This window comes from Heptranchias perlo, chromosome 7, assembly GCF_035084215.1.
Source record: "Heptranchias perlo isolate sHepPer1 chromosome 7, sHepPer1.hap1, whole genome shotgun sequence".
In the NCBI taxonomy this organism is placed as follows: Eukaryota; Metazoa; Chordata; class Chondrichthyes; order Hexanchiformes; family Hexanchidae; genus Heptranchias; species Heptranchias perlo.
This window is the reverse complement of record NC_090331.1, coordinates 66,994,478-67,020,971: the sequence shown is the minus strand read 5'-3', so window position 1 is coordinate 67,020,971 and position 26,494 is coordinate 66,994,478. Positions and strand designations below refer to the sequence as shown.

Here is a 26,494-nt window from a genome sequence, read left to right as displayed (position 1 = left end):
TTTCCCAGCAAAGATAAAAGCTTTGTTTTGGAGGCTGTGTTGATAGCTAGTGCAGGCTTTCTTACAGCCACAAAAAAAGTTTGTATAGGCCACACAGTGGATTTACATAGAATTACATAGAATGTACAGCACAGAAACAGGTCATTCGGCTCAATAGGTCCGTGCCAGTGTTTATGCTCCACATGAGCTTCATCCCTCCCTACTTCACCTAACCCTATCAGCATATCCTTCTATTCTTTTCCTCCTCATGTGTTTATCTAGCTTCCCCTTAAATGCATCTATGCTAGGCGCCTTAAGTACTCCTTGTGGTAGCAAGTTCCACATTCCGACCACTCTCTTGGTAAAGAAGTTTCTCCTGAATTCCCCATTGGATTTATTACTGACTATCTTATATTTATGGCCCTTAGTTCTAGCCTCCCCCGCAAGTGGAAACATCATCTCTATGTCTACCATTTCATAATCTTAAAGACCTCTATTAGGTCACCCCTCGGTCTTCTCTTTTCTAGAGAAAAGAGCCCCAGCCTGCTCAATCTTTCGTGATAGGTATAACCTCTCAGTTCTGGTATCATTCCAGTAAATCTTTTTTTCACCTTCTCCAGTGCCTCTATATCATTTTTATAATATGGAGACCAGAACTGTTCACAGAACTCCAAGTGGGGTCTAATCAAGGCTCTATAAAAATTTAACATAACTTCTCTGCTTTTCAATTCTATCCCTCTAGAAATGAACCCCAATGCTTTGTTTGCTTTTTTATGGCATTATTAACTTGCATTGCTACTTTTAGTGATTTGTATCTGTACCTCCAGATCCCTCTGCTCCTCTACCCCACTCTACCCCATTTAGATTCTTATTATTCAAGCAGTATGTAGCCCCCTAATTCTTCTGACCAAAATATAATACCTCATACTTATTTATATTGAAATTCATTTGCCAATTATACACCCATTCTGCAAGTTTATTAATGTCTTCCTGTACTTTGTCACAGTCCTCCTTGGTATTAACTATACCCCCCAATTTGGTGACCTCTGCAAATTTTGAAATTGTATTTCCAATTCCTGAATCCAAATCGTTTATGTAAATGGTGAACAACTGTGGTCCCACTGGGCACCGAACCTTGTGGAACACCACTTCCCACCTTTTGCCACCTTTAACCCCTACTCTCTTTTTCTGTTTGATAGCCAGCTTGTTATCCAATCTGCTACTTATCCCCTGACTTCACATGCTCTGACCTTAGTCATGGTCTACTATGCAGTACCTTATCGAAGGCCTTTTGAAAATCGAAATATATTACATCTACTGCATTACGCTTGTCTACCCTTTCTGTTACTTCTTCAAAGCAGATGTAACTGCTTTCTCACTACTTCCTTGTCAATAGTACTTCTTGCCTAAACTCACAGGCACACCAGTGAGTGGAAGACCTCCCCTATAGAAGTTAGTTTCTTAAAGATGGCTAGCACTTTTTAGTGTGGATTGGAAAATTGCAATTTGTTTGGCTTATATTGTTTTATCTGTATTTTCATTTGTGCATTAATTTTTGCTGCTGTTTAGGCCTGATTTTCTTTGCATTCCAAGACTTATTTCCAACTTCATTTCTGACAACATTCTTGTTTCCAGTTACCATTTCACTTGCAGTAACCAATAGCCAAAGTGAGCAGGATAGGAATTCCTTTTGGAGTTCCAATGGCACCCCCAGATTTGGAGGAGGAAGAGTACTTATTGAGGGAACCAAAAAGGCAGGCATACCTCATGCATTGTGTGGCACCTATCCTTGTCCCAGGACCTGTGCTTACTGGTCCAGGCAGCCCTTCTTGGGCATCCCAGAGGAGATCTGTCTTCAGCACCTCTGCTTCACAAAGAAAGCTACCACATAGTCATGCCATCTACTGGAATCTGACTTGTACCACAGGGATGGTTCTGCCTGTGTTTGCAAAGATCACGACCACTTTAAACTGTTATGCCACCAGATCCTTCAAAGCAACCATTGATGATGTGCCAAATCAGTCAGCTGTCCACAGATGCATATAGCAAGTTTTTTTTTATTCGTTCATGGGATGTGGGCGTCGCTGGCGAGGCTGGCATTTATTGCCCATCCCTAATTGCCCTTGAAAAGGTGGTGGTGGTAAGCCGCCTTCTTGAACTGCTGCAGTCCGTGTGGTGAAGGTTCTCCCACAGTGCTGTTAGGAAGGGAGTTCCAGGATTTTGACCCAGCGACGATGAAGGAACGGCGATATATTTCCAAGTCGGGATGGTGTGTGACTTGGAGGGGAACATGCAGGTGGTGTTGTTCCCATGTGCCTGCTGCCCTTGTCCTTCTAAATGGTAGAGGTCGTGGGTTTGGGAGGTGCTGTCGAAGAATCCTTGGCGAGTTGCTGCAGTGCATCCTGTGGATGGTACACACTGCAGCTACAGTGTGCCGGTGGTGAAGGGAGTGAATGTTTAGGGTGGTGGATGGGGTGCCAATCAAGCGGGCTGCTTTGTCCTGGATGATGTTGAGCATCTTGAGTGTTGCTGGAGCTGCACTCATCCAGACAAGTGAAGAGTATTCCATCACGCACCTGACTTGTGCCTTGTAGATGGTGGAAAGGCTTTGGGGAGTCAGGAGATGAGTCACTCACCGCAGAATTCCCAGCCTCTGACCTGCTCTTGTGGCCACAGTATTTATATGGCTGGTCCAGTTAAGTTTCTGGTCAAAGGTGACCCCCAGGATGTTGATGGTGGGGGATTTGGCGATGGTAATGCCGTTGAATGTCAAGGGGAGGTGGTTAGACTCTCTCTTGTTGGAGATGGTCATTGCCTGACACTTGTCTGGCACGAATGTTACTTGCCACTTATCAGTCCAAGCCTGGATGTTGTCAAGTGGCAGAGGTCCTGTGGCAAGGGAGAACAACTTCATCACTTTTCCAGTGGAAAGTATGCATCAGTTCAACAGGGCACAGAACTTTTTCTGAGTGGAAAGGTATCATAGATGGCATTCATGTACTGTACAGGCCATTGAGCCTGACTTCCACTACCTGACAGGCAAGGTGTAATGCTATTCTTTGTGGAAGGTGCCTAGGAGTGCCAATCAAGGCAATTCTCCTCCCACACTCTTTATACAATAACACGCCTACTTTGCCAGCCATCAAACAGGGGATGAGGTACTGAACTGCTGCCACAAAATTTGATTTGTGCCTCCCCATTGGGATTCTATAACTTCATTTTGTCTGGCACTTCTTTCCCTCCACCATCCCACCCCCCACCTGTCTCCCCATAGCTGACAAAGGCCAAAAAATATTTCAAATCCATTTTAAACCTTTATAAAGGTTGAAAAAATATTTGCTTACATATGCAGCCACTTACCTTTTGAGTGGATGCATTGCTTTAAACTTGAGCTGCTAGCCAGATTTTCCATGTCCCTCTTTAAGCAATAGTAGTTTCTCCTCCGATACAACTGAACCAGGTGCTTCTTCCCTCCCCCATCTCCAAAACAAATCATACAAACATGAAAAAAGTAGGTTGGGAAACACACAAATTGCATGAAAATAAGTGAAGAACACAGATTCTTCCTATGCTGAAATGTTCAAATGGTTGCTGGGTAGGCCAACGATAGTGTACCAGGGAAATAAGTGTTTAAATATTCCATTGGGTGGGGATTTGCAAAATTGCGCATTTAGGCGAATGGACAAAACATTGCATGCAATCTTACATGTCTGCAAAGGAAACGGAATATTGAGGTCATTATCTTTAATTCCTTAAAAAGTTAAAACTCAGACATTTACAGTCAAATACCATAAATACTATAATGTAAACTAATCACATTGAACAATGTTACCTTGCTCCAGGCATGAAAAGAATGGAAAACATAATTTAAGTTACACAAAGCAATATATTCTGGTATTGATCTTGTTTATACTCTGCTCCAGGATTGTGTTAAGAATATTGAATTCAGTGGATTATAAACTTTTTATGCTTTAGGTAATATTATGAAGAATAATTACATGTCAGTGGTATAAAAGACCATTGATTTTAGCTATGGACTTTTTTGGCTGACTTGCTGAGTATTTGCAGCATTTTCTGTTTTTGTTTTTTAGCTGTATATTGGGAATTAAAATGTATGTGTTGTGCAATAACAAGCTTTGTAATATTTTCTTTCAGGATTTCCTATTAAATAAGCTGAACAAAGACATTTACAAACCATTGCTGATTAACTTTTCAGCCCAAACGACTGCTGCTCAGACTCAGAATATCATCATGTCTAAGCTGGACAAAAGAAGGAAGGGAGTTTTTGGTCCACCTCTAGGCAAAAAAATGGTATAAAATTAAGATTGTTACAATAATAATAATAACAACAACCTGCATTTATATAGCGACTTTAACATAGTAAAACGTTCCAAGGCGCTTCACAGATGCGTTTTCAAACAAAATTTGACACTGAGCCAAATAAGGAAATATTAGTACAGGTGACTAAAAGCTTGGTCGAAGAGGTAGGTTTTAAGGAACGTCTTAAAGGAGGAGAGAGAGAGGCAGAGAGGTTTAGGGAGGAAATTCCAAAGCTTAGGGCCTAGGCAACTGAATGTACAGCCGCCAATTGTAGAGCGATTAAAATCGGGGATGCATAAGAGGCAAGAATTGGAGGAGCAATCACCAAATAAACTAGCAACATTGGAAAGATACTAAGCAGGCAGTATAGCTGAGGATCATTTAAAATATATTTTGTCATTTTACAGGTTCTATTTCTATGGTGAAAAACCAGGAGAAAATCAGGCAAAAAAAAAACCATTGCAATCTTACCCACCAAGTTAACTGTTGATGATTGTTAAAAATAGTTGCAAAATGTTTCTCGTCAGGCTGCTGCTCTGTCTGGACTTGAGTGCTTCTCCTTTTCCAGACCTTGATTCTTGAAATGGGGTGTTGAGGTACAGCTCCTGCTGACAAATGATGTGTGAGTGATGCATTGTGGCAGTTGTAATTTTTATGCCTCTGCTGTGGAACAATAATACTCGGTGTGTGCTATGGAAACCCATGTCCAATAGCAACCAGGCAGAAAAGATCTTTCAACTGGACCAGGGAGTTCCTGTTGATAAATTTTGCGTGAGAGTGTGATGCATCAAACAAGTTGTACTTCCACAGGAAAAGGATGAAAAATACGATGCTCGGGAGGCACCATGACAACTCCTATCACACGGCAACTTAGCCGACCAGGGCCAGATCTGAGCTCCAGCATTCCCTGTCAGGAAATGGGAGTACGCAGGCCATGATTTTCTGTCCATTAATTTTAATGGGTGAAAACTCTCAGCTGTGTGATTGTGATTTCCCACTCTGCATTCCCTTTCTGAGCATTGCTGCAACTGGGAATGCAGAATTAACAGTTTATTTTTCCTCATGTTTCTTGCAGTTGAAGCCATTAAATGTTTGAGATGAGGGTTATTTTTTTGTATTGCTTAGATGGATTCATAAACGTGCCGCATCTGGAAGCAAATATTAATGCGGTATGCTGATGCTGAGGTTAGACACTAAGGCTAGAGTCAGTCAGTCAAGCCTGAACCATAGTGAATGAACACCTGCTCGAGGTCCCATTCATTGAAATCTCAACAGTGGGAAAAATCTCCTTGACAAAGGATTTACACCAACTACAGCTCCAGCAAGAATTCTAAAAATACTGTGGGAAGCAAGGGGGAGAAAAAGATATCTTACATATTTTTATAAATAAATGAGAAAAAACTTTTTGGAGAGGAAGGAAGACAGAATAAATAACAGTATTGGTGTATTAACAATTATTGCAAACTGAAAATAGAAAGTTTTGGAAGGGAAGAACAAACAAAGTTACTCATGCCTTAAGCAAATTTTGTAAAGTGGTGGGTAAATAACATTAATACTTTTGAGTTTTAGTAAAGTGCATAATATTTTTACTATATGTCAGGCATTTGCTTTATTGCTTCAGTAAATTTGTTGTGTTACAGTGATGGGCAAACTACTGTTGCATCTCGATTGTTGCAGAACTGTGATAAACATCAGAAACTGTGCGGTTCACGATTACAGTGAGCAATGCCATGCAAAATCTGCTACTGTATAGTGGTACAATACTTATAAAGGCTAATTTTCTGACTTTGCCTTCCTGGCAAAGAGCCTCGCCCACTGTAAGTGTAAAGATGGAAAGTTACCCCTGTAATATAGTATCACAATAAATTTTCCGATTGCATTCTCCCAGCTAAGAGCCTCACCTACTGGGAACAGATATTGGGAAATTGTGGAGTGTGCAGCCTGGGATTTTCTGTCTATTAAAATTAATGGATGGAAAATCATAAGCTGTGTTTGATTTCCTGATATACATTCTTGCAGGTGAGGCTCCATGTCCAGAGTGTGCAATCCGAAAGTTTTACCTTGGACGTTTTTTTTGTAAATTTGCTAGTGAGCAATACCACAAGATATCAGCTACAATTACAAATTAAACTGACATATTTACGTGATTAATCATATAATGTGTGATACTACATTTTTGCAGATTTTCTGAGCGTGAAATGTGATTGGAGATAATTAGGCAAAATTTAGGTCTTTTTGAATTAACCTGAAATGTGGCATCTTTTGTGTAACTCCATGCTATTAATTCTTTTCCAGGTTGTATTTGTGGATGATGTGAACATGCCACAACGAGAAGTCTTTGGTGCTCAGCCACCAGTTGAACTTCTACGTCAGTGGTTAGACCATTGGAACTGGTATGACCTAAAGGACTGCAGCGCTATTAAACTTGTGGACATACAAATTATGTGTGCAATGGGACCACCTGGTGAGTTATCATGTGATATCGATGTTCCAGAGCAATAGACATGAAACAAATCACAAACATTTATTAAGAGTGGAAAAAATAATGGCAGTAACAAACTGCCTTAAAAATATTGATGGAATTAAGGTGCTAATTTTATTTTTATTCCTTCATGGGATGTGGGCGTCGCTGGCGAGGCCAGCATTTATTGCCCATCCCTAATTGCCCTTGAGAAGGTGGTGGTGAGCCGCCTTCTTGAACCGCTGCAGTCCGTGTGGTGAAGGTTCTCCCACAGTGCTGTTAGGTAGGGAGTTCCAGGATTTTGACCCAGCGATGATGAAGGAACGGCGACATATTTCCAAGTTGGGATGGTATGTGACTCGGAGGGGAACGTGCAGGGGCTGTTGTTCCCATGTGCCTGCTGCTCTTGTCCTTCTAGGTGGTAGAGGCCGCGGGTTTGGGAGGTGCTGTCGAAGAATCCTTGGCGAGTTGCTGCAGTGCATCCTGTGGATGGTACACACTGCAGCCACAGTGCACCGTTGGTGAAGGGAGTGAATGTTTAGGGTGGTGGATGGGGTGCCAATCAAGCGGGCTGCTTTGTCCTTGATGGTGTCAAGCTTCTTGAGTGTTGTTGGAGCTGCACTCATCCAGGCAAGTGGAGAGTATTCCATCACACTCCTGACTTGTGCCTTGTTGATGGTGGAAAGGCTTTGGGGAGTCAGGAGGTGAGTCACTCACCGCAGAATTCCCAGCCTCTGACCTGCTCTTGTAGCCACAGTATTTATGTGGCTGGTCAAGTTAAGTTTCTGGTCAAAGGTGACCCCCAGGATGTTGATGGTGGGGTATTCGGCAACGGTAATGGCGTTGAATGTCAAGTGGAGGTGGTTAGACTCTTGTTGGAGATGGTCATTGCCTGGCACTTGTCTGGCACGAATGTTACTTGCCACTTATGAGCCCAAGCCTGGATGTTGTCCAGGTCTTGCTGCATGCAGGCTCGGACTGCTTCATTAGCTGAGGGGTTGCGAATGGAACTGAACACTGCAATCATCAGCGAGCATCCCCATTTCTGACCTTATGATGGAGGGAAGGTCATTGATGAAGCAGTTGAAGATGGTTGGGCCTGGGATACTGCCTTGAGGAACTCCTGCAGGAATGCCCTGGGGCTGAGATGATTGGCCTCCAACAACCACTACCATCTTCCTTTGTGCTAGGTATGACTCCAGTCACTGGAAAGTTTTCCCCCTGATTCCCATTGACTTCAATTTTACTAGGGCTCCTTGGTGCCACACTCGGTCAAATGCTGCCTTGATGTCAAGGGCAGTCACTCTCACCTCACCTCTGGAATTCAGCTCTTTTGTCCATGTTTGGACCAAGGCTGTAATGAGGTCTGGCGCCGAGTGGTCCTGGCGGAACCCAAACTGAGCATGAGTGAGCAGGTTATTGGTGAGTAAGTGCCGCTTGATAGTACTGTCGACGACACCTTCCATCACTTTGCTGATGATTGAGAGTAGACTGATGGGGGCGGTAATTGTCCAGATTGGATTTGTCCTGCTTTTTGCTAATGATATATTTTCCTTTGTTCAAAGCATCACTCATAAGCCTGGATCCTCCACTGCTGTTGATTAGGTAGCTGGTAGTGGAAAATGGGTAGACCACCAGAACTCTGCCCACTTTGTACATTGGCAAAGTTTTTTCAGGGGGTGGGGGCCGGGGCCGGGAAGTAGTGGTGTTGGAAGTTCCCATCTTAAATAGGTGGGTGCATCATTAACATATACAATGGGGGTGGGGGGCTGCAGGGATGTCAGCCTGACATTTGAATGTGCAGGATCTATACTGGAGGTGGCCAGACCTTGCTTTGGCTGACAGTTAGCGCAAGCAGATGATCCTTTTCCCAGAGGAAGCAAGGACAGTAGACACAGTGACACTATTATGATATGTGACTGCCTAACTAACCATAACATTGGGGTGTTTCCGAGGAAGCATCCAATCACAATAACTCACGTTTTTAGTAGCACTGCAAGAAAGAAGACATGCCAGAGTGTTCAGCTGCCAGTGTACCCTGAATTAGCTGCACCCTGAAAGATGCTACCAACCATATTTGCCAGCCCTGGTACATCTACCTGCCAATGACCATGGGGAATTGTCTTCACAGGGTCCAGGTCAGCATAGAGCCTGAATGAGGGCCATGCCATGTTTTGGAAGGATACACAATTTCCATGGAGCACAGAGCTAGTACATCCAGTGATGGTAACTGTCAGCTGTGGCCTGAAATTTGGCTCCACCATACTTGCAGGCATGATGCAATGTTAATTTATGGGGATCATGCTCTGGAGCAGGACAGAGGGCAACACTCATTGCAGCCACTTGATTCAGCATAACATACACTTCAGCAGCCATCAAATAGGGGGGTCAATTGCTAACTTTCTCTGGCACTTTCTTGCAGTTTTGTGCATAGAATTACCTAAAATCTATAGCGCAGAAACAGACCATTCTGTCCATCTGGTCTATGCCAGTGTTTATACTGCATATGAGCCTCCTCCCACTCTAAGTACCTCTTCCCACCTTGCTCCTGTATCCCTGTATTCCTCATGTAAACATCAAGCCTACCTTTAAGTGAACCAATGCTATCTGCTTCAAGCACACCATATGGCAGCGAGTTCCACATTCTCACCACTCTCTGTGAAAAGAAATTCCTCCTAAATTCCTTGTGATCTGTTAGTCGCTATCTTATATTTATGCCCCCTTCTTCTGGACTCACCCAGAAATGGAAATAGTTTATCCATTTTCACTCTATCGAACCCCTTCATAACTTTAAAGACCTCTATCAGTTCCCCTGTTCGTCTTCTCTTTCTGTACTTTCTCCATTGCTTCAATATCCTTTTTGTAGTATGGAGACCAAAATTGCACACTGTATTCAAGTGTGGTCTAACCAAGGTTCTATATAAATTTAACATTACCTCCCAGCTTTTGTAATGTATTCCTCCAGAAATGAAACCCAATACTTTGCACTTTTTATGGCCATATCAACTTGTGTTGTTACTTTTAGTGATTAATGTATTGGTATTCCCAGATTTCTTTGCTCCTCTACTCCATTTAGTTTCTTACCTTCCAAGAAATAAGTGGGCTCCTTATTCCTCCTGCCAAAATGAAGCACCTCACATTTCACTATATTGGATTTCATTTGCCATTTATCCCTCTACTCTGTAGGCCTGTTTATGTCCTCCTGTATTTTGGCGCAGTCCTCCACATTATGGTATCATCTGCAAATTTTGACACCATACCTCCAATTTTTAAGTCCAAATCATTTGTAAATAGGGTGTCAGCATGGATCCCTGTGCGGCACAACATCCCACTTTTTGCCAGTCCGAGAAAGTTCCCTCAATGTCTACCTACCCTTTATTTTCTGTTTTGTAGCCATCTTTCAATTCATTCTGCTATCTGATCCCTGACTCCACATGTCCTGACCTTTGTCATGAGTCTCTTTTGTGGCACCTTATCAAAGACCTTCTGAAAGTCCATGTATAGCCTACTCTTTCTGTTATTTTTTTCAAAGAATTCAATATGGTTGGTTAAACATGGCCTTCCTTTCAGAAATCTATGATGACTATTTTTTACGATATTCTCCCTCTAGATGTTTTGTAAGGTAATTTTAACCTAAGCTGCCCGGTGGAAAACTGATTGGATCAGATCGGTCACTCATTTTATTTCTAACCCCATTTAAAACTCCATTGAAGTCAATTGAGAGTAAAATCGGTCAGGGTGTAAAAGCGACATTTGAGACAATACTATCAGTCTCCCGCCCGGCGGGTTAGATTAAAATAATACCCTGATCTTTTATCAAAGGTTCTAGTATCTTTCTTACCACTGACTTTAAGCTAAATGGTCTATAGATCCCTGAGTTTGCTCCATCTCCCTTTTTGAAGATAGAAATTACATTTGCTGTTCACCAGTCCTCTGGCACTATTCCTTTTTCTATTGACTTTTTATATATGGATGTTAGTGCCTCTGCTATCTCCTCACTATTTCTTCGAGAATACGCAGGTGCAATCCATTTGTACCCAGGGTTTTGTATTCTTTAAGTTTGACTAGTTTCGCCTGTACTTCTGGCTTCCTTTCCCACATTTTTGCCTGTTAGTTCTTAGTCTCCTTCCGTTCCAACCTTGGCAAAGGCAAATAATAGGTTGAGACACCTTCTGAGCCTTTCCAAAGATGTTCGCAATTTTTGTTGCCCTGTTCGGATACTTTACTTTAATTGTCTGCTTCTCATTAAATTTAATTTACATACAATTTTCCTCTCCGACTACTAGGCCTAGAAATTTGTTGATGCTACATCTGTTTTACAGGCGTAAAATGGGTGCCTAAGCATCCAATATGGCAGGTGGCGCACATATTGGATTGGGCTCCTCCATTGGCATCCAGGGTATGCAAAACTTTCCATTCTGTGCCAAAAGTATGTTGAACAATCATTGATTGGCACCTGCCCTCCTTGAATCTGGATACCCGCTCAGAGCTGTACTGCAAAGCTCCTCTCGAACAGACCAAGCAGCGGAATTGTTGCTGAAGCACGCCAACGGTCTTTCTTGTGGCAGCATGACTCTCGTTGTAGGCCACCTCTGCAGCTGTGCCCATTTTCCCGACAGGAGTTTTGAGTCAAGTCTGGAGGAGATAGCCCTTGCCACCCAGTAGCCAGCCTGTAACCTGAGGGCTTGGTTGGAATCATTGCGGCTGCAACACATGCCTGAACCGAGAGGCCTGAGGCTGGCCCAAAATTGGCCCTTGTGCTTATCTATAAAATCTGGCCAAGCTGCTGGTGCCTCTACAAGCAGCTTGCCCGACTAGAGAATCGAATTTTGGGCCACCTACCTTGCTGGGAGTGGTCCTCGGGTAAGTCCTGGGTAGGGAAGGAGAATGGGAGGAGGTCCGATTGCGGGCTGGTAGTGGCCCTCCTGGATCACTCCTGCTACTCCTGGCCCCACATGAACATTTCTTTTAAATTATAATTTTTTTTTAAACTTATCCTTCGTTGGTGGCCGCTGATTCCAGACCAATTACTGCAAGGGGGACAGAACAGGCGTTAGGCCCCTTATTTACATATGTAAGAGGCCTTTTGCCTTTTTTAAATGGCCGCCAGTGGCACCTGAAAAATGGCCCAATTTCATGTGAGACATTTCTCAGGTGGCCCTGGTACCCATAAATTGGGCCTCGTGCCCAGTTTATGCCTGGAAAATAGGTACAACAAGGTATAATTTCTATCCCTATAATTCTACATTAAACTAATACTGAAAAATAATGATGTTTCCTTGTTTATAAATTTACATTTTGGGGTGACTCTTTTTCCATTTCCCACACCAATAATCCTTCCAGACTTGCTGAGCGGCACTGCTAACCAAATGCCAGTTTGTTCAACAGGAATTAACTCGTCACTGCCCCAGGGTCATTTCACTTAGAACTTTGTACCTGGCACAGAGAGATTATCATTCAGGTCCCAGAAAAATAAACTGTGATGCCACCCAGTCTCCTTCTTTGTTTTTTTTATAACGAGTTGTGCTGTTTTAATAACACAATTATTTTGTTCTTAGGTGGTGGCCGAAACCCAATTACACCTCGATTCATGAGGCACTTTAACACTGTGACTATTAACGACTTTGATGACACAACTATGTACACCATTTTCTCTCGGATCCTTGACTGGCAGTTTGGCATAAGGTATATTACAGTGTTTAAAGACTTAAATGTTGGAATGAACTGGCAGAAATTTCAATCACTTTTACATAACCTTCAGCCTTATCTATCTCAGTTCTTCAAAAATCTCAGCATAGGAAAGGTTTAGATTGACATGGGGAGATGCTGTTACATATGGTGTTCTCTTTTTTTTTCTCTCTCTTGCTTTCACTATTTGGCCTGGAGTTTTCTTGAAATGACAAACCGCTGTAGTACCTTTTAAAAAAAAAAGTAGCATCCGCTGGTGACCTCAAGAGGGAGATACACGAGTTTCCTGGGTTGGCTTATTTGCATACCCATCGATGCAGGCATTCATGGAAAACTGGTGTAAAACTAGTGTAAGTAGCTGAACCAGGAGGAAACTTCTGTGAAGCATTTTAAATGTACTATTCAGTCTTCACACTTCCGTAGCACATTGGGGGACAAGCAGATAAAACAGGAACAGTGTTTGGCTCTTTCATTTCTCTTAAATTATTTCACTGAATGCCTTACCAATATTTTTATTACATATGGATGGAATTATGAACATCTGAGCCTAGAGATCAGCAGGTCATGTCACCAAGCCAGAGGAGCAGAATGCACAACTTCTCATTCAGAATTCCAAGCCATCTTGGAGGACACTGCAAGCAGAACATACGGACTCCTTGGTGTGTGTGCCATCAGGTTTCCCAGGATTATCACTTGTGCCACAAGAGAAAGGTGGCACAGGCACTGAGTGCCAAGTTCCTCACTCCCGGACTGCAGATCAGTGTCGCAAGAAATTCCACATCCTCAGCAGGGCAGGCAATGTAAAATGCCTCTCTCTTTTCTTCCTTGCCCACCCTCTTCACCCTCTTAAAACAACACGTCCAAAACTAACCCTCTATAATGCTTTCTGGTCAAGAGGGGCTCCAACTCTGCATCTTCCGCTATGGTTACACAGCTCCCCTCACAATAATTACTTACATGGACAACTCTAAAACCCCTTTAACAGCCTCATACCCCCACATCTCATACTTTACCTCTCCCATGCCAATTGACGCAAACTCCAAAAATTGCTCGTCTTACCCTTATTCGTTCTTTCGTCTTCCAGGACATATTGGTGCACAGTGCCCAACACATGCAGGACACTGGAGGGGGCTTCACCAACTATAAGTACCTCGCCTACTTCGAGGACAAGGCCATGCAGCTCCTGGAGAGGCACTCAATTCTTGCCGTAGGAGATCGTGAAGTTGGTGGCATCTAGCCAGCACCAGCTTACTGACTGAGATCTGCACGAGCATTATTGCTCTGACATCCCTTTGAAGCACCACACAGACACAACCTTCCACTTCCTTCTCTGTCTCCTTAATCCCGAGAGGGTGATGCTCACCCATTTTTGGCTTCTACCCTTCTTTCCTGCAGATTGATCGCAGGAACAGGCGCCACAAGACGAGGAAGGTGACGGTGAAGAGGACAATAAGGACCAAGCCACGTTGGAGTCTCAGCTACATGATACTACTGTCCCTCAGGACAGCAGCACATGCCAAGCCTCTATCCGGCTTCCTCATAGCATCATGCCAGTGGAAGGTGGCAGGTGAGACCAGGCAGCTCAAGAGAACCCTCCAGAGATGCAATTAGCATCAGCACCATGCCAGGAGCCAGCTGCCATGAGACAAGGGCCACCTCAATCACATGACCCTTCTGTACAGCATGAGCAGCCTACCATCTTCTGCGACCTTGACCCTCAGGTGGCACCCAGAAGAAGCACAAGAATAGGTGCCCATAGGGAATACCATACCTGCTCCTAAGAAGCCCTGATGGTGGGTAGGCATGGGGGGATTGTTGTGCTGGGCCTGAAAATCTGTCAGTGGTCTGATCCTGTGAGAAGCAGTCAGAATCAAATGCAGGTATCTGAGCAGAATAGAAAAAAAAACTGCTTAAAAAAATCATTTCCTACCTGTAGAAATCAGAATTTAAAGATCTTCAGTCTCTTCTGTTTCAGGAACACCTCGCTTCTACCTTGAACAGCTGATCACTGAACTGTGTCTAACTTACCCCTGGCACAGCAGCAGTTCAGCTTTAGGAAACTCTGAGGTCCTTCACCACTGGCTCTCACTTTGATATACTGAAATAAGGCCAAGTCGTGGGAGAGCTGCAGATGCGTGAGGAAACTTGGGGCAAGCCGTTTAAATGCGGAAGTCGGGCGGAATTGGCTTCCGCACAACTTTCCTTGCAAATAAAATTGCCAAAGCTGTTCCAGCATTACTAATGCGCCAAACATCCACTTCATCTCTAAATTTAACCAAGACACTGGCGAGCTCAAACAGTGCCTTAATCCCTCCTGATAACTTTGTGACTTGGCTTTAAAATCCATATGGAGGTATTTAACTTGTATTTTGAAAACTCCCAAGTCCCTTTACCAGGGAAGGTACAGCAATGTGGTGTTATGGTACACAAGTTCAATTCACAGGTCTTTTGCCTTTTAGATCTCTGCTGCATTGATATGAGAATAGAGAGTCTTTCTCTGGCCACTCTAACCTAATTTAATAACTTTATGCTGTGTTGTGCACATTTGTACTTTTTAATTATTTTCTTTTTAACTTATTGTACACCTTCCAGATATTGTGCGAAAGCCTGTATCCCAAGCTTGTGTTAGAGGTGTGGAACCAACTAGAAATTGTAAATGTGTAAATGCAAATTATTGGGTGCAAGATAAAAAAGTACTTTTCCCAAGATCACTATGGAATGGATACTGAGAAACCCAAATGTAAAGGGCACTACATAAGTTAAAGGACAGATACACCCCTCTCCTCAAAGTTTGTAATATTTTTGTCTGTTCATGGTGATCTTTAAATCTCGAAAGGTAAGAGGGGAACGAGAGGTTGCAGTATGAAAGTTAGACTTGGGACATGTAGCATTTGGACTTGGAATGTAGTGTCTATCTATAAAGTAACTTGTGATTCTATTTTTGAACACCAAATAATTTTGGGAATTGCAAGAGACTTGTTATTTGATATTTGACGGTGGTTAATAATGGAAGTAAGTCCTGCTATTGAATTATGGTAGAAGTGGGCTTTGTGGCAGTCTTATTTGATGACATTTAGGGAAGATTCATAAAATTGTAGTAGATGTTGTGATATTAGTATTAGGAATTGTGGTATTTCATGTGTGTTGTAACATTCAAAATGTTGTAGGAAAAGCTATGTTCTATAAGATCTATAGTGGCAGGATGCATTTTTCAGCTCTTATTCCTGTTTAGACTGTCTTTTACAGCTGCCCATAAACAAATTGAATGTATAAATTTGAATCATGTATTTAGTGAATTGTAATAAGAATTTTTTGTGATAAACTGCAGTAATCAAGGTAACATTAAATCAGCACCTAGCACTCAACTGTGACCACAGCAAAGCTTGACATTCCCTTGACCTGTAGAAATCAATTGTAAAGAAGCAGGGAAATAATTTACTACTCCACTGATTGCTGGTTTTGAGTTTCCATGTAGAAAAGTTATTCCTTTGTATTTTCCTAAACATGCATATCTAAATGTCGTTGTAGGGCTATAGTACCACTTGTTTATATCTAATAATATAGTTGAAAATATCTGCAACTGAATTATAATGAGATTGCTGGTACTTCTGGCTATTAAAAGTGTGTATTTGTCTTTTTATGAATAATAAAAACTGTGGCTCTCCTATTAAAATAATACTTTAATTTTGATTGCATTTATTGTGTTTTTATTTAGGTTCACTTTCGCACCGGAATTTGAAGCTCTGACTCCACAGATCATTAATGCCACTTTGACTGTTTACAAGGAAGCAATGAGCAATCTCCTCCCAACACCGACGAAGTCTCACTATCTGTTTAACCTGCGGGATTTTTCCCGTGTTATTCAGGGGGTGTGTCTTTCAAGTCCGGAGACATCAGCAACTCCAGCTGTGATCAAACGCCTCTGGGTTCATGAGGTGAAATCTTTATTTACAAGTGTTAGTGGGGCTAGGTCTGTTTAATATTGATCTAATTTTCAGTGAAAGTAACAAACACTTGCTGATATGTTGCTGGCACAGAAGGAAATTATGATGACAAATATTAAGTATTACATATATAACAATTCATTAGAATAGGGAATAGTGCCATAGGACTGGCGGACAGCTAATATTGTTCCTATATTTAAAAAGGGAGATAGAACAAGTCCAGGGAACGATAGACCAGTTAGCTCAACATCGGTGGTAGGAAAGATAATGGAATCTTTACTCAAAGATATAATAGAAAGACAACTAGAGAATGAAAATATAATAAAGGGTAGTCAGCATGGATTTCAGAAGGGAAAGTCATGCTCGACCAACCTTATTGAATTCTTTGAAGAAGTAACAAAGAGTAGACAAGGATAATGTAGTAGATGTAATATATTTCGATTTTCAAAAGGTACTGCACTGCAGACTCATGGCTAAGCTCAGAGCATGTGGAGTCAGGGGACAGGTAGCAGAATGAATAGCAAGTTGGCTACAGAACAGAAAGCAGAGAGTAGGGGTTAAGGGTAGCTACTCAGACTGGTAAAAGGTGAGAAGTGGTGTTCCACAGGGATTGATGCTGGGACCACTGTTGTTCATAATTTACATTAACGATTTGGATTTGGGAATTGGAAGTACAATTTCAAAATTTGCAGATGACACCAAATTGGGGGGTGTAGTTAATACAAAGGAAGAATATATCAAAATGCTAGAGGATATTAATAAACTTGCAGAATGGGTGTATAATTGGCAAATAAATTTCAATATAGGTAAGTGTGAGGTGATGCATTTTGGTAGGAAGAATAAGGAGGCCACATACTGCTTGGATAACAAGAGACTAAATGGGATAGAGGAGCAAAGAGATCTGGGGTACAGATAAACAAATCACTAAAAGTAGTGACGCAGGTTAATAAGGCTATAAAAAGTCAAATCAAGCACTCGGGTTCGTTCCTCGAGGGATAGAATTAAAAAGTAAAGAAGTTATGTTAAACTTGTATAGAACCTTGGTTAGACCACACTTGGAGTATTGTGCACAGTTCTGGTCTTCATATTATTGAAAGGATATGGAGGCCCTGGAGAGAGTGCAAAAAAGATTCACAAGGATGATACCAGAACTGAGAGGAAAGGCTGAACAAGGTGGGGCTCTTTTGCCTAGAAAAGGGAAGGCTGAGGGGTGACCTGATAGAGGTCTTTAACACAATGATAGGGTTTGATAGGGTAGACGTAGAGAAAATGTTTCCACTTGTGAGGGAGTCCAAAACTAGAGGTCATAAATATTAAATTGCCGCTAATAAATCCAGTAGGGAATTCAGGAGAAACTTCTTTACCCAAAGAATGGTTAGAATGTGGAATGCGCTACCACAAATAGTAGTTGAGGCAAATAGCATAGATGCATTTGAGGAGAAGCTAGATAAGCACATGAGTGAGAAAGGACTCGAAAGGTACCCTGATAGTATTAGATGAAGAAGGGAGGGAGGAGGCTCATGTGGAGCATAAATGCCGGCATAGATCAGTTGGGCCGAATGGCTTGCTTTTGTGCTGTAGTTTCGATGTAACTTGATCAGAAAACCTTCCACTAGTATTTTGTCAACCATAGTAAAATTGTGTTATTTTCTTAATCAACAAATTTTATTGCCTCAACATAGGAACCAGAGAAGGCCATTCAGCCTCTCCGGCCTGTCCGCCATTCAACAAGGTCATGGCTGATGTGTACCTCAACTCCATTTAAGAACATAAGAAATGGGAGCAGGAGTAGGTCGTACAGCCTCTTGAGCCTGCTCTTCCATTCAATAATATCATGGCTGATCTTCGACCTCCACTCCATTTTCCCGCCTGATCCCCATATCCCTTGATTTCCTTACAGTCCAAAAATCTATCGATCTCAGTCTTGAATATACTCAACGACTGAGCATCCACAGCCCTCTGGAGTAGAGAATTCTAAAGATTCACAACCCTCTGAGTGAAGAAGTTCTTCCTCATCTCAGTCCTAAATGTCCGACCCCTTATCCTGAGACTATGCCCCCTAGTTCTAGACTGTCCAGTCATGGGAAACAGCCGCTCAGCATCTACCCTGTCAAGCCCTCTCAGAATCTTATATGTTTCAATGAGATCACCTCTCATTCATCTAAATGCCAGAGAGTATAGGCCCATTCTACTCAATCTCTCCTCATAGAACAACCCTCTCATCCTAGGAATCAATCTAGTGAACCTTCGTTGCACCGCCTCTAAGGCAAGTATATCCTTTCTTAAGTAAGGAGACTAAAACTGTACTCAGTACTCCAAGTGAGGTCTCACCAGAGCCTGTACAAATGCAGCAAGACTTCCTTATGCTTGTACTCCAACCCCCTTGCAATAAATGCCAACATACCATTTGCCTTCCTAATTGCTTGCTGTACCTGTAAGTTAACTTTCTGTGTTTCGTGTACAAGGACACCCAAGTCCCTCTGAACATCAACGTTTAATAGTTTCTCACCATTTAAAAAATATTCTGTTTTTCTAGTCCTCCTACCAAAGTGAATAACCTCACATTTCCCCATATTATACTCCACCTGCCACCTTCTTGCCCACTCACTTAACCCATCACTATCCCTTTGCAGTCTCTTTGGGGACTAAATTGGGCCACGCAGCAGCCTCCTAAGGACCCAAAATAGCATCCGGAATGCACGTGCACTCTTATAGCGTGGCGTGCATTGGATGCCATCTTGGTAAAGGCATTTGCGCACGTGAACGCCGGCAGCATGTAAAGTAGGGATAATATGCGGTAGATCAGTGTGCAAGGCTGATTTAAATGCAATTTTGGAACTCAATGCTCCAGCCAACGCACTGTCTTGACCTCACACTGCTGAACAGGTCTTGGACAGCATTGAGGGCCCCCCACATGCTCTATTTAAAGGGATCATGCAGGAGTTACAGGTTAGTTGCTGGATTATTGCTTCTGGCTGCTGATGTATTTATACTGTTTTTGGATGTCTCCTATACTTGAATTCTAGGACTAGGGGACATAGCCTAAAAATTAGAGCCAGGACTTTCAGGAGTGAAGTTAGGTAACGCTTCTACATGCAAAGTGTGGTAGAAGTTTGAAATGCTCTTCCGCTCTTTGGCCTCCTCCCAATATCCCTACCATCACAGAAGCCAGTCTTCAGCCAATTCGATTCACTCCATATGATATCAAGAAACGGCTGAGTGCAGAGGATACAACAAAGGCTATGGGCCCTGTCAACATCCTGACTGTAGCGTTGAAGACTTGTGCTCCAGAACTAGCTGCGCCTCTAGCCAAGCTGTTCCAGTTCAGCTACAACACTGGCATCTACCCGACTGTGGAAAATTGCTCAGGTATGTCCTGTTCACAAAAAGCAGGACAAATCCAATCCGGCCAATTACCACCCCGTCAGTCTACTCTCAATCATCAGCAAAGTGATGGAAAGTGTCGTCGACAGTGCTATCAAGCGGCACTTACTCACCGATGCTCAGTTTGGGTTCGGCCAGGACCACTCGGCTCCAGACCTCATTAAAGCCTTGGTCCAAATATGGACAAAAGAGCTGAATTCCAGAGGTGAGGTGAGAGTGACTGCCCTTGATATCAAGGCAGCATTTGACCGAGTGTGGCACCAAGGAGCTCTAGTAAAATTGAAGTCAATGGGAATCGGGGAAATCTCTCCAGTGGCTGGAGTCATACCTAGCACAAAGGAAGATGGTAGTGGTTGTTGGAGGCCAATCATCTCAGCCCCAGGACATTGCTGCATGAGTTCCTCAGGGCAGTGTCCTAGGCCAAACCATCTTCAGCTGCTTCATCAATGAGCTTCCCTTCATCATAAGTTCAGAAATGGGGATGTTCGCTGATGGTTGCACAGTGTTCAGTTCCATTCGCAACTCCTCAGATAATGAAGCATACAGCAAGACCTGGACAACATCCAGGCTTGGGCTAATAAGTGGCAAGTAACATTCGCGCCAGACAAGTGCCAGGCAATGACCATCTCCAACAAGAGAGAGTCTAACCACCTCCCCCTGACATTCAACAGCCTCACCATCGCCGAATCCCCCACCATCAATATCCTGGGGGTTACCATTGACCAGAAACTTAACTGGACCAGCCACATAAATACTGTGGCTACAAGAGCAGGTCAGAGGCTGGGTATTCTGCGGCGAGTAACTCACCTCCTGACTCCCCAAAGCCTTTCCACCATCAACAAGGCACAAGTCAGGAGTGTGATGGAATACTCTCCACTTGCCTGGATGAGTGCTGCTCCAACAACACTCAAGAAGCTCGACACCATCCAGGACAAAGCAGCCCGCTTGATTGGCACCCCATCTACCACCCTAAACATTCATTCCCTTCACCACCGATGCACCGTGGCTGCAGTGTGTACCATCCACAGGATGCACTGCAACAACTCACCAAGGCTTCTTCGACAGCACCTTCCAAACCTGCGACCTCTACCACCCAGAAGGACAAGGACAGCAGGCACATGGGAACAACACCACCTGCACATTCCCCTGCAAGTCATATACCATCCTGACTTGGAAATATATTGCCGTTCCTTGATCGTCGCTGGGTCAAAATCCTGGAACTCCCTTTCTAACAGCACTGTGGGAGAACCTTCACCATACGGACTGCAGCGGTTCAAGAAGGTGGCTCACCGCCACCTTCTCAAGGGCAATTAGGGATGGGCAATAAATGCTGGCCTTGCCAGCGACACCCACATCCCATGAATGAATAAAAAAAACCAGCAGTTGATGCTAGCTCAATTGTAAATTTTAAATCTGAGATTGATAGATTTTTGTTAACCAAAGATAGTAAGTGATATGGGGCTAAGGCATGGAGTTATGTCACAGATCAACTATTATTTCATTGAACAGGCTCAGGGGGTAAATGGCCTACTCCTGTTCCTATCTTCCTATATTCCTATAATAAAGTTCAGTTCTCTACAGGAAGTGGGCAGGCTAATTGACAGGCAACAGTAAAGACAATGATGGAGTGGCAGGCGTGGGACAGGAATGTTGTCATCCTGAGAGAGGACAGCAGGTTCATGTTCCATGGAGCCACTGCCACCTTCTCCTGCAAGAAAGTGGGACGTGTGTCGGTGAGTGTCCTGCAAGATGTTTGGGTGATGTGCCTGTCATGGTTGATTAGCTGCCCGTATTTGTGACCTGTGAGCTGATTTGATTGGAAGAGTTGAGTACTGATTGAAAGAGTTTGTTGGTAGGTGGGTGTTGGGGGTGTAGTTCATGCAGCAGTGGATGCGGCTAGTGGTGCAATTGGTGGGAGATGCCACTTGACAGTTGACCTCACTCACCGTGACCACTCATGTCAAAGCTTTGAACTTCTTCCACCACTGCATCCATGTTCGTGGTGCTATACGCCTGGCATTGACTTCGTTCCCCACTGCCTCCCACTGCCTTGGGAGTATATGTCTGGAGGGCCTCTTGTCCCCCCCCTGCGGATATAGGATGCCCCTGCTTCTGTCCATCTCTTGCACCAAGGCCTCCCGTGTATCATCAGAGAACCTTGGTGCAGGCCCGGTACAAACTCAGATGGGCAGATTGGTGGGATCTGGGATGCCGATTGGAGGATGTGGGATTTAGTAGTGCACAACCTTTATTCAATGTTTTAAAATAACTCAACAGTTTGTAATCATAGGGATGGGACCTGCATCTGTGCTTTACTTGTGCGATGTCTGATCTCTGTTCAGAGTCTGTGTGGATCCGTATCTTATATTTTGTAAATAAGAGGTGTAGGCTGCCTTTAAGTGGTGCTAGCCACTCGTGATATTGGGACCCCCTGCTGGTGAGCAACCACTCAACAGCGCAGCTGGGCTTGCTTCCTGAGACCATCCCTGAATGGCCTAGCTCTAATTTTAAGGTTATCCCCCCCCTTGTTCTGGACTCCCCCATCAGAGGAAATAGTTTCTCTCTACCCGATTGAATTCTTTAATCATCTTAAACACCTCAATTAGATCATCCCTTAATCTTCTAAACTCAAGGGAATACGAGTCTAGTCTATGCAATCTGTCCTCATAAGTTAACCCTTTTAACATCGGATCATTTTGGTGAATCTGCGCAGCTATCCCTCCAAGGTCAATATATCCTTCCTGAGGTGTGGTGCCCAGAACTGAACGCAGTACTCTAGATGTGGTCAAGCCAGAGCTTTATACAACTGTAGCATAACTTCCACCTCTTTTTATTCCAGCCCCTTGAGATAAAGGCTAAAATTCCATTAGCCTTTTAAATTATTTTTCTGTCCACTAACTTTTAGTGATTTCTCACTTGGATCCCTGGATCCCTGGATCTCTCTGCTCCTCCACAGTTCCTTGCTTCTCATCATTTAGAAAAAACTTTGATCTATCTTTCTTAGGTCCAAAGCGGATGGCCTCACATTTCCCCACATTGAACTCCATCTGCCACAGTTTTGCCAACTCGTTTAATCTATCGATGTCCCTTTGCAACTTTCTGCTCCCATTCTCATTACTTACTGCGACAAAGCTAAAACTTTAAAATCTTGACATGAAGAAGAAATTTCACCTCGCTCACGTTGAATTTTAATTAAACTAGTTGATATCCTGTGACATGTTCACAAGCAAAATTTAAAAAAATATTGGAATTGAGTAAGCCTCAGCAGTTAAAATTAGTTAAAATTTCAGTTAGAACTTGAATTTTTAACTGCAATTATTCAGCTAAGTTGAACTTCAGTTGCATTTTTTAAAATGGCTAGTTATTCTACCTTGATTAAATTTACAGTTTTTGTTGCGGAAGTGTCGTGGAATGTAATTCTCAGATCTGATTAGTTGCTGCTAACCACATGATCGATAATGCTACATGTTTAACACAGAGCACACAGAAGACAATTTGGAATGCTATGATCATACATTCATGCAGACACAAAAATGTTTATCTTTTCTTTCTCGTTCGTTCCCTTTTTCTGCTGCGCTTGGTTTTGTGTACCTGCTCAGATACACACCGATACACATGATTCAGTTGCTGCAACCATTCACATGTCACAAAATAAGCAAGCAATGCAAAATTTTGAATGCAAAGTTTCACTTATCTGTCTAGATTCTGTCTTTAAAGCAATGAGAATTTAAAAGAGAACAGATTAATTTGTATTTGTATTTTTGGAGTCTGCAGTACATCAGTATTTTTGTTTTCTTTGGGCGTTTTTTTTTAATCCTCTTTATGTTGCAATGATTGTGCCAAGGGTTTAGTACTGCCATTAAAGTTTAGGCCATGAGTATTCCAAACCTTTCTACTTACATTTTGTGGAGGAAGAATAGGAGGAAACAAAGAAGGGATGCCAGGCAGGTGAGGCTGCAACAGAATTGAACCTGAATATACAGGCATAGGCGCACTTACCTGAATTGTCAAAGGAACGGTCTTTGTAGAATGTAGTTCACCAGAGAGGATTTGACAGAGTTGTGCCTGGCCACCAACCAAATCCAGTATAGGCACATCGCTGCCAATAGCTACCGAGGCCACCACACCACACCACACAACTTTTATGCCTCAATCTCATTCCAGTGTGCCGCAGGGGACATCAGAAATATCATTTGAAATACAGTGTGTAGGTTTGTCAAGCAGGTGACTGTTGTTTTGCTTGCTAGAGCAAGGAACTTTGTCACATTTCCCAGGAGAGCCAGGAACTATAAGAGCGCATGGCACCTTTTTCAAATGGCTGGCTTCCTCAAAGTCCAGGACATTATTCATTGTACCCATTGTACCCAAGTGACCCTACAGGCTCCTGCGCACAATATCTGTCATTGCTGGTTGTAGGACGTTGCTATGCCTGTTTGGCTGCCACATTTGCCTACAAAACCAACAGAGATTACACTTCAAAAGTAATTTGTTGCTTATGAAGTGCTTTGGGCTTGAAGATGTAAAAGGTACTACATAAATGCAAGCCTTTGTTTTTATTTTTATTGCTCTCACATTCATTCAAAATTAATTATAATTTTTTTCTGTCTGAAATGCAGGTTTTACGAGTCTATTATGATCGTTTGGTGGATGATGCAGATCGAACATGGCTTGTTGACTGTCTCCAAGAAGTGATGGAGAGTCAGATGGAGGAAAACTTTTATGAACTCTTCATACACCTTGACTTTAATGGTGATGGCAAAGTGATGGAAGATGAACTTCGCAGCCTTATGTTCTGTGATTTCAGTGACCCTAAAGGTGAAGACAAGGGCTATAGAGAAATCTTTGATAGCACCATGTTACGAAAAGTGGTTGAGAGTCATTTGGATGAGTTCAATAACCTTAGTAAAAAACCTATGAACCTGGTTGTATTTAGATTTGCAATTGAGCATGTCTGTCGAATTTCCCGTATTCTAAAGCAGCCCCGTAGCCATGCCCTTTTGGTGGGAGTTGGAGGCAGTGGTCGTCAGTCACTAACCCGACTTGCATCACATATGGCTGATGACATTCTGTTTCAAGTGGAAATTTCCAAGGGTTATGGCTCTAGTGAATGGCGAGAAGATTTAAAACTAATATTCCGAAAATCTACTGAAGGCGAGATGCAAGGTGTTTTTTTATTTACCGACACTCAGATTAAACAAGAGTCATTTCTAGAAGACATCAACAATTTGCTGAATGCGGGGGAAGTGCCAAATCTCTTTGCTGTGGATGAGAAACAGGAGGTTTGTGAACGTATGCGTCAGATTGACCGTCAAAGAGATAGATCAAAGCAGACTGACGGGAGTCCATTGGCACTTTTCAACATGTTTATTGAGCGCTGTCGTAATCAGTTACATGTGGTTTTAGCAATGAGTCCAATTGGAGATGCTTTCCGCAACAGGCTAAGGAAGTTCCCAGCACTTGTCAACTGCTGTACCATAAATTGGTTTCAGGTAAGTGTCTCAGCTCACATGTTTATTTGATCTATGTTCTGATGTTGGGCAAGTAATTAATAAATCAACTTGAGTTGAAGAAATATCAAACTAGCAACACAATCTTCTATTTAATTAGGAAATCCACCAACATTTTAGCTTATTCAGGACATTGTTGTAGTACAGGTTCCAATACCTATTGAGTGTCACGCAGGGCCAGCAGACCCACTGCTGGGTTCACATTATCCAGTGAACAGGGAAATGTGGCACAGACCACTGCTCACTGGAATCTGATTGCCAGTTAAATTTGAACATTAACAAAGGACAGACCATCCCATTGATTCTTTGTTAACATTAAAAAGATGCAGAAAGGAGTTTTTAAAGTTATCATGAACTACCCTGGCCTATCTTGGAAATGCTTAAATTTTGCTTTGCTTTAGGAGTTGTACTGCTTCAGGTTTGAAGCTGAAGCACTATGAGACTACCTTCTTGTGATGGTCTCACACATTGGGGATGATTTTAACTCTTATCACGGGTGAAAAACAGGTGATAGCGAATTGGCAACCCATTTTACACCCACACGATTTTCCTTTCCATTGGCAACTGTTGTTATCACTATCTCAAGATTTCCATAAAGAGAGACAGATCTGTTTAAGCAAATAAGAGAGACTGCAGGAAACTGGAATGCAATAATCATGGGAAATTTCAGTGTGTCAGAGGTAATGTGGACTGACCTGAACAACCGGAAATAAACATTTTCCTAAACATAATCAGCGACTGCTTCTTAACATGACATGTGAACCAGGTGCTAAATTAGATTTAGTATTTAGCAAGCTACTAAAACTAGTTAACTACATTGAAGCAGGAGAACACTTTTTTTATTCGTTCATGAGATGTGGGTGTCGCTGGCAAGGCCAGCATTTATTGCCCATCCCTAATTGCCCTTGAGAAGGTGGTGGTGAGCCGCCTTCTTGAACCGTTGCAGTTCTGTGGTGAAGGTTCTCCCACAGTGCTGTTATGGAGGGAGTTCCAGGATTTTGACCCAGCGACGATCAAGGAACTGCGATATATTTCCAAGTCAGGCTGGTGTGTGACTTGGAGGGGAACGTGCAGGGGGTGTTGTTCCCATGTGCCTGCTGCCCTTGTCGTTCTAGGTAGTAGAGGTTGCGAGTTTGGGAGGTGCTGTGGAAGAAGCCTTGGCGAGTTGCTGCATTGCATCCTGTGGATGGTACACACTGCAGCCACAGTGC

The 26,494-nt window shown here is 42.9% G+C and overlaps 1 protein-coding gene across 1 annotated transcript in view; it reads left to right on the top strand.

Moving 5' to 3' along the window:
• Positions 1 to 26,494, top strand: part of dnah7 (dynein, axonemal, heavy chain 7) — a 338,773-nt gene that overhangs the window by 142,953 nt on the left and 169,326 nt on the right. The window contains 5 exon segments of the mRNA XM_067987762.1: positions 4,135 to 4,290; positions 6,595 to 6,763; positions 12,319 to 12,445; positions 16,164 to 16,383; positions 24,393 to 25,265. Coding sequence (XP_067843863.1) covers positions 4,135 to 4,290; positions 6,595 to 6,763; positions 12,319 to 12,445; positions 16,164 to 16,383; positions 24,393 to 25,265 — 1,545 coding nt within the window.